General features: G+C 45.1%; 1 protein-coding gene across 2 annotated transcripts; it reads right to left on the reverse strand.

Annotated features, from left to right (window-relative positions):
* Positions 1-6,607: 6,607 nt before the first annotated feature.
* Positions 6,608-12,376, reverse strand: LOC142029555 (lymphocyte antigen 6E-like). Of its 2 annotated transcripts, XR_012649957.1 has the most exons (4): positions 12,305-12,376; positions 8,501-8,620; positions 7,152-7,709; positions 6,608-6,689 (listed from the first exon to the last, which is right to left on the reverse strand). XR_012649957.1 is itself a non-coding variant. In XM_075024412.1 (3 exons), the coding sequence occupies exons 1-3, from the start codon at positions 12,354-12,356 to the stop codon at positions 7,498-7,500; spliced, it is 384 nt and encodes a 127-aa protein (XP_074880513.1). In that variant the 5' UTR covers positions 12,357-12,376; the 3' UTR covers positions 6,665-7,497. The 2 variants fall into 2 exon arrangements, 1 of the variants encoding a protein (XP_074880513.1); XM_075024412.1 differs by having other exon boundaries at positions 6,665-7,709.
* Positions 12,377-14,130: the final 1,754 nt, after the last annotated feature.

The following is a 14,130-nucleotide window of genomic DNA, read 5'->3' on the forward strand; positions in this document are numbered from 1 at the left end:
CGACAAGTCTCTTTGCCCAGAGCAGTCTGCTACGACATAGTCATGACATAAAGGCCCTCACTGCCCCAGGGGCTGGCATAGCTTCCTACACTACAAAGAATGCTGGAGCCCTGATTTACCATCCCTGAGACTCCTGCTTACACCGTCCTGCTCCACCTGGCGGAATGAGAGGGCTGACTTCATCTACCAGCCCTTCCCCATCATCCCACCCCTGGATGTTTCTCCTCCTGAAGCTCCTTCTGGTTGCTGTGGATCAGAGTTGCCCAGAAGACCTTCAGGAACATTCTTGGATCATCCAAGGATGCTCCAGGCACAGGTTTTTCATAGGCAAATCAAGGCACGGGTGCTTCTTTGAGCCTTCTTGCTGTCTACGGTGCCAAACAGCTCACTGTCCTCTGTCACCCTGACAGGCCACTCTCTGCTGCAGCCCGTGGGGACAGACCTGAGATAGCTCTCAGTTAGCTACTGAGGTTCCTGAAAATGTGGGTGTGTAACCAGGTATATCTTTGGGCTGTGCTGTTTACTGGAGTAGGACCTTCCTCTGCGCACTTAAACCACAACCCGCAGTCACGATCGGGCTGTCAAATGTATGTACTTTTGTTTCTGGTTGATGTCAACGTTTCCATTTTCCTTTTCTCCCAGAGCTGTTAAGGTGAAAGTGGTTCACTGGTTGGTGCATGCTCGGTTGGTATGAGAGAAATCGGTATTTTCACATGTCCTCCTTCCAGAGTCTGCATGACTCACCCTCTGTCTTGCTTGTTTATTCTAGGCTTTTGACAGGAAAACAATTGTGAAGCTTTAAGCAGGGGTCATTACTCAGGCAAAAAGTTAAACTCTGATTGCTGCTGTGATCTCTCCAGGCTGCTGAAAGTGTGCTGGAACATATGTCCATGTCTGGAGCAACCAGGCTACCTGTAAGAAAGGTTGTTCGAGAGTGCTCCAGCATTATAAACTGACTCCTCTACAAATGGGCTCCTGTTGTCATGCCCCGAGTGCATGCATAAGCCTTAATTGCCCTGAACAGCCTCACCAGGGACCTCTCTTCAGGCTGCGGCCATGGGTCCAGAAGCCCTATTTAAGCTCAAGCCTGAGCCTTTTGCCCTTGCCAGGACTATGCTGTAAGTGTGCCTATCTCCAGCCATCTCCTGGATGGACCTTGGACCCTTGCTGTAGGTAGTTTGTCTCCGGCTCTGTTTCTGGCCTCGTGATGGCTGCTGGACTCAGGTTGTGACCTTGTCTCCAACCCTGTCTGCCGGATGGCTCTTGACCTACGTAGTAGATATACCTGCCTCCAGTCCTATCTCCATCTCCTGGGTGAACTTTGGACCCATGTTGTAGCCTTATTTCCAGTCCTGGCCTCTTTTGAACCATCAATGAGGTTCTGCAGCAACCTCCAAAGGTTCCTGTGCCTGGGCGCATCTCCTCTCCCACAGCAGGGACCTCACTGACTGATTGTTTTGGGGAGGGAAGAGGCTTTTCAGGCTCTTCCACATCCCTTCCACCAAAAATGTGCCTCTCTGTAAACAAGGAATTCACCAGGCTCCAGGGAGGCTGCACAAACCGTGCTGAAGCTGTAGGCAAGGTGCTCGGGTTGCAGAGATTTGTAGTAGAAATGTTAAGTTTGGTATGAAAGACATAGGAGTGGGAATGTGCAAGTGTGTGAAAGCACCTGGAAGAAACAGTAGAGCAAGGGTTAAAAGGAAAGGCATGTGTTGATTGCTCTAGAGCACCCTGTGTCTGACTTCATTCAAATGTAGAGGAGGAATAAACTGACCTTAGATAAGAATCTCCAGAGGGTGGGAGCCATAAAACACCCAGATAGAGAAAACAAAAGAACTGATTTGGGAATTTCATCTAAAAGGAGCAAAATAAAAGGAAAAAGGAGCCAAAACATCATCCTCTCTCTAAAGGCTGTAAAGGGGAAGTCCAAAAGCAGTTTGTTGTGCTCTGCCAAGAACCTCAGAGGCATGATGAGAACTGCATAGCTGTCATCTCCTGGCTACCTCTGGCAATAGAAGTGACACTGCCCAGATCACCAGGGCACACGCACATGTTGGTGCTTGTGAGACAGTGATCAAATTAAATCTGTAAGGACAAGTGTGAGAGGGCAAAACCAACTTGCTTAGAGATTTTGTATGATAAATTTGCTTTCTTCTCCTGGAAGATCTTGCAGTGAGTTTTATTACACTAATTTCCCGTAGACTGCAGAAGGGAGTTTCTTGTTCCCAGGAGCAGTGTCTGCACGTTATCTAATTGCTGATTAACATCTAATGCTGGAGCAGGCCCTGGAGCTGGAGGCAAGTCCCAGATGAGCTTCTGTGAGAAGAAGGCATGGAGCCAGTGACTGTTTCCCGGCCCTTCTGGACCAAGGAAAATTGAGGCCCTGTCACCCCCCTGCATGATGACAATGCTTTGTGTGGTGCTTAGGGATTTGCCTAGATGAGAAATCAGGTGAAAGAGGAGAAAACCATATGTCATTCATATTATGCAGAGCTGTCTCTCCACTCACTGGCTCAGCACATCTATTGCTTTTACTGTTGACTGAGATCCTGGGAACCCTGAAGGTGTTCTGGGGGTTAAATATCCTTTGGAGTAAAGTTCCTACATGGTGGCAGTGGAAGAGCAACTTTGGGTCACCTTTGCTGCTAGACATTGCTGTATGTTTGGCTTTGAGCAATCTGGTCTAGTGGAAGGTGTCTCTGCCCATGGTGGGGGGGGAACTAGATGGTCTTTAAGGACCCTTCCAACTCAAACCATTCTTTGATTCTATGATAAAGCAAAGTCAAGTGAACGCCACAATTCTGCTCTAGTGAAGGGAACCAGCACCCACAAAGGGTACATGGGAATGACAGAAAGGAGATGGAGAGAATCAGCACAGACAGCTGAGTTCATTCTCCAGCCCCAGTGGAGACACCAACGAGATGCTGAGGACGGTATTTTTCTGTCATGCTTTGATGTATCTCGATAATGATGCTCAAGCTGCTGATGCTGGAGGCAGTTCTCCAGCTCTTCACTATACATTAGATGCTAGGAAACCTTTCTGATCCTATCTAAAAGCTCCTTTGCTGCTGTGTGAACCCTAAAGCAAAAAGTGGGGAGAATGAAGCAGCCCAGGCATTTCCTTTGGAGAAAAGACTGGAAGGACCTTATCCCATCACACACCATTTTACTCTTCCCAGTGTAAGACTTTTCAATGGATTGCAGAGTTCCAACAAGGCCGCCTTCTTTTTCATAATTTTTTCCCTAAGTTTGACACATGTTAAACTTGTGATGTGTTATAACACCCACCACAACTTCTTTTTCTGCCAGATTGCTGCGAGGAATCATCCTGTATTTGTGCAGATGACAGGTCCACACTAACTGTAGAGCTTTGTGCTTGTCCTTCCTAAATTACATCCTCTTTCTCAGACTATCGCTTAGATTTAGCAGAGTCACACAGAATTCTCCTATTTGCAGATTCTCTCAGTTTGTCACCTGCAAGCTCAATGAATTTATTCTCTAATCCATCATTCAAACTGGTAATTAAAACATTGCATCATACCAGAGCCAAGACAAGCCACAGAGGACCCTGTTTAATAGATCATTCCAGTTTGACAGCAAACTGTTGACAGTTATTTGCTCATGATTTTAGCTAGACTGTGTTTTCTTAGTTTTGCTTATGAGACTGTCATGTGATACGGTGCCAAAAGCTTTATTAATACTGAGCTATGTGACAGGTACCACTTTTACCCTAACTACAGATTTTGCCATCTTGTCACAGGTGGGAATAACACCCATCTGTCACAAAGCTCTTGCTGTTCATCCCCATCTCCTTGATAGCCCCTACACCATTGCAAATTGTTTGATGATTTATTTCAGAGTTTTTTTCCAAGACTGGGGTCTGGGATGAACGCTTTGTATGTCCCCAGAGTGTCCCCCATCCCCTTTATAATGATGGATGCTGGATTTGGTGGTATCCAGTCTTCTGAAATACCAAGATTTCCCTATTGTGAAGAAACAGGAGCAGGTGAAACAGGCTGGGTTTGGTAGCTGTGATGGATGTCAGAGATTTCTTTTCCCAGTACCTCTGTGCCTGAACACCACTTAGTTTGGCTGATGTCCCTCACTGATATGCATATTCATATTGAAACCACCACCTTTTATTTGCTTAGACCTGTGCCCTGCTTCGTTTTAATATTCTTGCTTTTGATGTGTTATTTGGCTAATCCATGTTAATCTCACAAACATCTGTGGCAGCAATATGTCTCTGTTACTCTCGTGTTAGATGTGGTTATTGTCTCCACACCTGTCTTCCCTTTTACTCTACATGTACTGCAGGCTGGAAGTAAAAACACATCTCCTGGCTCTGGGTGTGCAACTCAAAGTTGTTGTGAGATTGCGAAACAAATTCTACACTGAAGAGGCACCTCCAAGCATCACCTGGATGTCTTCTCCCAGCAAGCACAGCTAAGCCTGGAGAGCACCACCAACTAACCACACATATTTGAAAAGGCAAATGTGACTGATTCTTCCCATGGAGAAAGAGGAGACTAGGCTGTCTGTGCCTAAACTCCTGGGCCACAGGAGCCCCGATCTTCTACCTGCACCTTCCTCCAGCCCAGGAAAGGCAGGTACCAGTGTGGAAAGGGAGCTGTGATCGTGTTTAGCCAGACCAACATGTACCCCATTTCTCACCCCCAACCAAGAAGGACAGCTTTTAAGTGTCTCTCTTCCTTGTTTATTTGAAAGAGTTTCAGTCATTTCCCACTCACAGCATCAGCTCTGACAAAGTCCATTCATAAATCCTACCCCCATACTCACTTTGCAGAGACCTTCAGCTCCTCATTCATGACTGTGGGCTTTCAGTCCAGGAACCAGGTGGGTGCTGGTATGACTGGCAACGTAACCAGTAAATCCATTTAAACACAGTGAAAACCTTAAGGCACTTCACCTGCAAGGGATCAATCAGCGTAATCCTGGTATGGTCAGGTGCTCTGGCATCCAGAAATTTCAAGAAAAGAAGGGGTTCCTCTAAATTTGTAGACAAGGTGACCTAGGAAGCCCTCTGTCCATTTTATCTTGTTGGAGGCAACATCCATTTGAGTGCTATCAGCAGGCAGCACTTAAACTGGCACGGTGAAGAGAAGAGGAAGAGCTAGGAAGGCAATAAAGGCCTTCAAGGGGGCACATACAGAATTCTGCCAGCAGGAGAAAGTCCCCATAAGCAGAACCAAGCAGCTTTTTTAAAGAGTGTCCGATCACCAGGGAACCCAGTGCAGAAGTGGAAGGCCACAAAAGGGAGTCCTCAGCAGTGATTGCTGGGCTCAGCTGGGCTCTGAGCAGACCATCTCTCCCTCCAGACCCTGCAGCAAGTCCCACTCTACGGCTCTAAAAAACGATCTGGATGAGGTTTGCTCTCCATCCTTCACTCTGCCCATCCTGGTCCGCCACATGCCACCAGCCTCAGTGGACTTGTCTCAACCCTTGACTCGTTTCCTCCCCGCCAGCTGGTCTCACCCACCAGGTCTTTGCCTTCTCACGTCCAGTGAAACTGGTTGAGATATAAATTGCTCCTTCTGCTTCCCCTTTCCTGTGCCAACTTGCCTGGCGGTAAAGACAGTAATGGCTTTGGCCCGGCGCCCAACTTTTCCTGGAGTTTTTTGAAAGCACTCGATGTATTGGGAGGAAGAAGTGTCTTCTGTCTGTGTGGGGTATTTGTGGAGCGTGTGGTCATGGAATCGGGATGCAGCACGGCCACCACAGCCCCTACCAGTGCTGCCAGCCTGTGCACTTAGCAGCTGGACATCTCTTCCTTCCTTTTGCTTTAAAAAGTCTTTCCCTTCCTCTTCTCCATCATAGCTTTCCTTCCCTTTTGTGGTTGCCTTTGGTGAGAGAAAATTAATAGCATGTTCTGCTGGCAAGTTCACATTTGGCCTTCTTGATATCTGTCATCCCCAGGCACGGCTCACCAGTATGCTCAGATCAATGGGCATCAGCGTCTTGTCCCTGCCCAGCACTGTGGTGTCACCTCCTTCATTTGCTTTGTTTCCCTCCTGTCCATTAATCAAAATGTTTAAAACCAGGCACCGGGCTTCAGAGTTCACAGTACAAAACATGAAATTGATGGGGCATCTTTGGCTGATCGTCCTCTTGAGAAATCGGTTGCTTTGTAATCCAGGCAGTGTGAAACATCTCAAAAATGCGCATCCTTCCACATGTGCAACAAAAGCACAGCAGATTTCAAAGGCAATGCTTCAGACAAACCAAAGATCTCATTTAGCCATTAAATACAACATGTCGTCCAAAAAAGAAAACCACCCTTGAATTGTTTGGATGATCTCTAGTTTTCCCCAGAACACAGCTGAGCTAGTGATGCTGCCAACTCTTCCTTTTTGTTTTTTTTTTTTGTTTTCCAGAAAAGTGAGCTTGCAGCAGGGGTATGACCAAGAAGCTCTGGGCTGTTTGTGTTAGCCTCTGGCTGCCTGCCCTTCTTCTGCTCTGTAGACACCCCCAGGGCTCCTACAAAGCTTTTCTGTCTCCCCTCAGCTGCAGCTCTTGGAGGGAGAGGAGGGAGCAGAGATCCTGGAGTGCAAAACTAAACAAAGCACAGCACAATCAATCGTTTCTAGGCCAGGAACATGGTTTTGTAGAAAACATCTCACAATCTCTAAATGACTGGGGTTGGCAACAGCTGTCAGGTTGGTTTGGCCCTGCAGAAAAAAAGAGGGAAATAGATATGGGGACATCATCTTTTCCAGCTGGACCAGGTCCATGAGGAGGCAGTGTGCAGGCAATTCCTAGCACAGTTCTTACCATGCTGGCCCCCCCTTCCCTTCTCCCTCCCATCTCCCCGCTGGTGCCCTGCTGCTGCTTGTCCTCTCTCAGCCACGTTTGCTCCTCTCTGCCTTTTCCCCAAGCTCAGCCAACACATCAGAGCTGGGGGATAAAGGATGCTCGTTTCAAAATGTGATAACCCTACGAGAGCAAAGAGCCAGAGGAGCCAGAAATTATTCCCCACTGAGGCTGGAGGAATGTCCAAAATCCTGCCAGAAAGAAGCTTTACCTCTCCTTACTTGTTTATGAACTGCTTGACTGATGTGTGATAACCAACTTGGTGTGAACAGAAGATACTGAACATCCCCTCTGTGCTGACATAACTATTGAGCTATTACCTGTGTTTCAGGCAGGGTGGGTTGTTATTCCTCACAGCGCTTTGAAACTCAAAGAGACAAAAATATGTCTTCAAGGATCTCTTCAGAGCTGTAACAATTTGAAGCCTGAACATGTCAAAAGGGCTGCCTTTTATGTGTTTTCTTAGGTGACTTGAATGGCTGGGGACGCTTAGGATTCAAGTAGGCTTAGCAAATCAATGGTAGTTCACCACCTAATTAGACTCTCTTGAAAATCCCAGGGGAAGCTCAGCTGCAAAGCATGACTCTTTGAGAGCAGTAATTATCCCAGAGCAACACAATTTTATTTCGGCCAACAATGCCATCACGGGGAGCTTTTCCTAACCCATCACAGTCCACATGCAAAGATGTAAGTGATACTGGCTAGGACACCCAGGGACATCGCTCCATAGCTGCTTTCCTTGCTGCTGACTCCATTCACATTGCATAATGGTTTCTCACAGCAAGAAACCGTCTGATAGGTTTGGTTTTGTTGCTGACTTGTTGCTGGACACGTTGGAGAACACATCTTAGAGATGACATATTTAGGCTTGTTGGGCTCTAAGGCAGAAGGAGGAAAAAAAAAAAAAGAGTAGAATGTAAGAATCATTGTTAAAATGTTTCCACGGCTAAATCTGCATTGGTGAAGAAAAGGCCAGGCACTAGTCCCCAAGGCAAATATGTCCTCTGCTCAGGACTAGCAACAGTCTGGCCATGTCCACACTGCTGCAACATGAGGCTGGTCTTCTCTGGGCTCCATGTTTCATCTGTCCCTAAACTGGAATTATGGGGATGTATGGGTGGCTTTCAGTTCAAGCTTCCTGAAGCGATGCTCAGGCTGGGTCACTGCCCACCAGGACAGGTTTCCTACAACATAAAACCAGGGGGAATGTATTATATCATCTGACACTTGGTCTGAGAGGACATGGAGGTGTTTGAGGGTGCCGACCCCCAAGGACAGACCTGAAGGGTTGTGCATGGCAGAGAGAATCAGCTGTGGTGCAGTTTTGCCGAAACATTTTTGAAAACAACCCTGGGAGTGAATATCGCCATAATAAGAGCTGGCTGGCGCGGTCAGCAGAAAGCTGGTAGGAGCTAACTGTGAAGCCGTGCACACAGCCCCAGGCTTGAGTTCACTCTCTGGTGCTGCTATATGTGTCTTCAGCATTTCCCCAACAATATCAAGTATGTATCGACACTGCAGTGACTGCAATAGCAAGCAACAAGGTCGGTGTTTCCTAACAGTTAGTGGTCAGGGGCTATTGTTTCCATATGTGGCCGTGACTGGGATGAAAGCCCATTCCTGGGACTGCTTTTCTATAGCACAAACAAGGTGTTGTTCAGAAACATACTTGTTCCAACGTTGTTACGGACAGTCACGCAGTATTTGTCTTCCTTTGCACACATGGAAATGGTCAAACAGTTCTTGTTGGACTCCTGTTCTTGGCACACATAGCAGATAAATGGGTAAGCTAGGGGGAAGAAAAAAAAAAGAAAAAGCACATTACATGATTTAGGAACCACAATACCTACAATCCAGATATCTCCATTTTGCTAGTTATACCCTGATGAATGCTTGTGTGCGAATGACCAGTGACTTTCTTTATCCTTTGACCCATGGCAGCAATGCTAAATCCCTCTCTGTCTCATATGTCTCAGACTGTGAAGTGCTATTGATCTGTTTGCAATCTCTGGCAGCAGTAGATGTGAGTGGAATTCAAGGATTTGGGGTCTTTTATGATGGAGATTATTGCTGAGCAATAGCTTCTCTGTCCTGAGAGCTCTGCCACGTGAATTGCCAATTACTGCTCAGTCGCTTCTCCTGGGCCAGCCTAGGCAGGGCTTGCCAGGGAGAACTTGAGGATGCCTGGAGCATTTTGAGGAGGTGGACAATGCCCAGTGTCCTATTTCTCTTTCATCTGGCTCGGAGACTACTGTCACATACCCTTTCTTGTGGTCAAATGTCACTAACTGAACTGGCCTAACCTCAGTCCTAGGAAGTCTGGCCAGAGTAGTCAGATGCTCTGTCGGACTTCTGCATACTACTGTAAGATAGAGAACAAATGGGACGTCTTAACCAAAAGTATGGTTTAACTAGTAAGTGCAAATTTGGTAGGATAATTCATACATCTGCAATACAGATAGAGAAGGTGACTGGCAGGGAGGGCAGGCAGCGATGAGGTGTATCTGTCAAGAATGTACACACTTGACCTTAAATCCAGAAGGTGGTAGAACAGACCTCTGGAAAGCCTCTGTAAAGTAATGATAAAAAGGAAGAAGAGCAAAACCAGTCTGGATGAGAAACCACACCAAAGTGTTCTGCAGAACGCTCCCCAGCTAGGCAGATTAATTGGTTTATAGGTTTTATGGTGGTGGTTGGGTTCTGAGCTTGCAAAATCACCCAGGGCAAAGTACATGGCTTTGTGTGTAGGAGAGGGGATGAGTTACTTTAAAAACACAGACATTTTGGGGAAGGGAAGCAAACACAGTGCAGAATGCTTGCTAAGTTCCTGGTAAGTCTGGGGACAGTCTGTCAGTATGGAAAGGGCAGAAAGCAACTAGAGGACACGTTCCTGTGAGTGCAGTTTTGCCTGATAAGAAGTTGGCAGTAAGAAGGTGGAAGGGCAGTGTAGGTCAGAGAAACCATTAAATGAGAAGTTCCCGATGGAAGGGAAGGAAGAAGTTATCCACAGTTGACGCTGAGAGGGCTATAACACTGTGTAGCTTTTTTGCTTTGTTCATTACTAAAAAAGTTGAATCTTCATGAACAGGGTAGAGGCGATGCAATAAGGTTTTACCAAAATTTTTGGCACAATCTTGAATGACATTGTTATGAGCAACCCCGGGAAACACAAGCTAGTGAAAATGCAACAGAATGGGTGTAAAGCCAAACACAAAAACACACTTACAGGGTAGTTCGCAATGGTAATTGGTCAAACCAATTGGAGCAATGAAACTCTTTTGGTTCTCTAGAGCTCTGCTGTGGGCTCAGGAATGGGATAGAGGATGCACATCACATTTTCAGATGATGCAAAGGACAGAATAGCTGAAAACATACTGTAAGTAGAGTTCTAAGTGATTTTGACAGATGGATATAATAAAAGAATGAAAAAAGAATGGATGCAGTTCAATAAAGAGAAATATATTACACAAAGATAAAAATCAGCCACTTAAATGTAGGATGAGGAACAACTGGTTGAGTTACAATTAAGGACTGCAATGCAAACAGCAGGAGTCAACAGTGTCACACTACAGTGATGAAAACAAACGTCATCCAAGGGAACACAGGCGGGAATGTCATGTGCAAGATATGCAAAGTGGCCTTTCCACTCTGGCAAGGCCTCAGCTGGAACACCTATGACCAAATCTGTATGCGGCACTTCAAAAAATATGCAAAGCATTTGGAGAGATACCAGAGGAGAGAGAGGAGAAATGGTCAGATATCTTGAAAATATGACCACTTAGAAAAGGTTAGAAGCATTTAGTTTGTTTAATAAAAATAAGAAAATGCTGAGGAAAGACACAGTAACCTTCATGCAAGCAAAAAGAAGCTGCAAAGAAGAAAGTAATAAACTGTTCTACACATCCTATGGTGAAAACACAGGAAAACTGTACAGAAAGAGATGTTAAGCGATATTAAGACTAACTTTCTAAAGGGTTGAGGGTCTGAGCAATTCCAGGCTCTAGAATCTTCTTTGTTGAAAACTTTCAAGGACACATTAGACAAACATCTGCCTGGTTTGGTCCAGCATTAGAGTAGGGCAAAGGATTTGACCTTTTAAGATTTGACCTTTTAAGATTTCTTCTGGACATAATATAACAGTGAGTTCATGGAAGCAAATGGCAACAGAACCTCTTTGGTGGGCTTTGAGATCAACAGTTTTGATCAAAAGTTGCTTATTAAGGTCTGTAATGGGACCCCAGATACATGAGAAGGATCAAATAACAGTTGTCTTGAAGATTTCCTTTGTCCCTGTATTAGGCCAGAAAGTTGTTATATCTTACTCTTGAATGTGAAAGCCTTGATATTAGAATTACTAGCTTTCTCCAATCTTGAACTGGCTACAGAAAGGTGCTGTATAAAGGACTGTCCCTAAGCCCATTTGGAAGCTAATGCCAATATAAAATGTCGTCAGCCTACTATAGCTATAAGGTATCCCACCTTATACACATAAGGTATCCCACATGAATGTGTGCTACCAGAGACTTGGATCTCTATTAGCTTTCCACTCCATCGTGGTAACACTGAGGATATTGCCTTTGATAATTACTCTCCTCTGTCCATACTGTGTCACTGCATTCAGGAATTATGGGCACAAAATCCTTTCTTCTTGCAGAATTTAATACTCCTTTTCCCATTCCAAAACCAGCCGAAGCTTTTGATCTTCCAGGCATGCTGCAGAGCTGTCTGTCCAAAAAAATTTAGGAGTAGGGGGTTGATACATCAAAAAGCAAGAATTAATTAGATACTTCTTTCTCAACTCCTGCTAGATATGTATCATGGTTTCTGGGAAACCATCAGGCGTGGGGGAAATATTGGCAATATGGTCATTATTCCTACGTGCAAGTAGCGATGTAGCAACACACGTGTATCTGTCCCAGAAGAGGGAAACGCACTCAGCGTACCTCAGACTTCCCTCTGGGATAAGGCTGCCTTTAACATGACATGCACAGAAAAGCTCTTTTACCTCTGCCTCTGATTTAATCTATATAATTCTCCCTGGTGCATTTCCTAGGGAGCGAGACACATGGCACACCACGTGGCTCGCTACAATGGAGGAGGCAGTAGTACAGAAAAGTCTGGAAAATACTCAAAAAACGATATGGATTAAAAAAAATGTTTTGTTCTGCTTTCTGGCACTTCCAACTTGCATCATTTGGGACGATCCCATAGATCACTGCATGGATATAACCTGGCATCCAGCACCATACAATTAGAACACTATCACTCAGTACCGCCACTGGAAAGAATTAGTTTATCAGGATCTTATTTCTGCAGCAAATTGTTAATCAAGGTGCAAAAGGAAGTTGGTGGCAGCATGGTTGCAGCAATGGAATACTGCTAAGTTGGTGACAGCCCTCTAAAGTTTTGCCACGTGAAAAGTTTCCACCGTCTTCTCTATAAGCCTTAACTAGTAGCAGCATTAGAGGCTTACCTTGCTCCACACACAGGACAGCAGCCAACAAGGTGACAAGACTAGTCTTCATCTCCACCAGGTCCTCTCCACTGGACTGGGAAGATGTTTGGAGGACAGGTTATATACCTTTTGAACGGCAGCAGTTTTACAGGTTCCGAATAGCTCACGGGTGGACATGAAATCAACCCAAGGGTGTGTAATGTGCATGTGGGAGTTCTCCATGCTGGAGCCCATGGAATAGGCTGGCACCTTGGGGAAAAGTCCTGTTAGCAACACATGTCTTGCTCTTCTGGTCGTATGAGCCATGGGAAATGAGGATCTGCTCTCTTCTCCTCTGAGTTTCTTCCTTTTCTTCCTCCCAGCAGAAGCAGCAGCTGCACTGATGAAATAGCGGAGCCTGGAGGCACGGGGAGATAGTCCTAACAGTGCATTTTTCTAATCCCTTTGCATAGTCAGCACATGATGTACAAAGGTTCATACCATTCATTTTCTTTAATTATTCCACAGTACCAGAAGTTCAGACTCTCAGCTGGCTTATGCTGGTTTACCTCCAATAAAATCAGTGTATTTTACACAAAATGAAATTAGCTAATTGTTAGTTAAACAGAAGACCTTCCTCAAATTTTCATGTCAGTCTTCATTTCTTTTATCGATTCTCCATTACCTGTAATTAATCCCTCTGCTTGGTCCTGTCTTGGTTGTAATTCTCAAATACCTTATACACTTTTTATTTAATGAAGTTTTGCTCCTGTCTCAGGGATCCTTTAGGGGGTCCGCTTTTCTCCACGCCCAACAGTTTCTGGAAATCATTTACGATACCACAAATTGGCATCCTGGAATTTCTGCTCTACTTTGAAAAAAGCCATCTCTCAAATTGTCTCTTTTTCAATCTCTTCTCTTAAATCATTCCCTTTGTTCTATTCCTCTGTGTTGCTCTCCTCTGAATTTCTTAAAATCTGTTTCTGATATTCTGGGAAATAGACCCTAATACAAGATGCATCTTGTAAGAGCTCAAGCTGCCACCTCTATGGAGCTTCTTCCAAATTGAGATTAGTCCTGGACAGCAGGTAGCAGAATGTGCAAAAAAAATAAAATTGCCAATTTGCTGGCAATTACAGAATGACTTAAGAGGCAGTTACCTAGAAGTAGCCATCAGTAGGGTATTTTTGTCTGTTTCTAATATGAATCATTCCAACACTGGATGATTACCTTATCCATGTGAGTTTCTGATACTTTTTCCGGCCCTCCTAAATTGCTCCTAGAATGACATCATCAGGTGGTGAATTCCAGAGTTGTTCAAGCCCGATGTCAAAATAGACATCCCCATTCCTGGTTTGGGAGGTTTGGGAGGTCAGCAGGGGACATGCTGGTAGGGACATGATCAAATCCAGCCTTCTGCTTTGCAGAGGGGAACTCAGTTTACTGCTTAAGTGCATTATAAACAGGTTGTTCTTCATAATTAGTGGGTGTGTCTTCCTGCTGGTATTTTGCAGTGAGGGTAAAAGGAAGCAACCATTTTTTTTCCTTTTTTCGGTCCTATTAATTATCCCACAGACTTCTGTTACATATATGCCTTTTCCCTTCCTCCGTGAATGAAACGGTGCTCTAATTGCTGCCATATGCCCCCTCATGTTGACTTTGCCAACATCCATTTTTTTCTGCGTGAACCTTCATGCTCATGCGCGCGTTGGCTCAGTGCAAGTCAGCTTTGAAAGAGAGTGGTGAGGCTAAAACATCCCCAGCACTGCCAGAAAACATGTACTAAGGAGAGAAATTTGAGTAGGAAACAAGGTCTTCTATGTCAAACGGTTATCTGGGACCTGTCCCCAGGACATTAACATCTT

This window comes from Buteo buteo, chromosome 3 (genome assembly GCF_964188355.1).
Source record: "Buteo buteo chromosome 3, bButBut1.hap1.1, whole genome shotgun sequence".
Lineage (NCBI taxonomy): Eukaryota > Metazoa > Chordata > Aves > Accipitriformes > Accipitridae > Buteo > Buteo buteo.

Excerpts from the sequence above, each read along its gene's own strand:
- LOC142029555 (XM_075024412.1), bottom strand. The coding sequence starts at position 12,356 with ATGAAGACTAGTCTTGTCACCTTGTTGGCTGCTGTCCTGTGTGTGGAG. Across the intron at positions 8,621-12,304 it reads TGTCCTGTGTGTGGAGCAAG|CTTACCCATTTATCTGCTAT; the intron begins GTAAGCCTCTAA and ends TCTTCCCCCTAG. Across the intron at positions 7,710-8,500 it reads CCGTAACAACGTTGGAACAA|AGCCCAACAAGCCTAAATAT; the intron begins GTATGTTTCTGA and ends CTTCTGCCTTAG.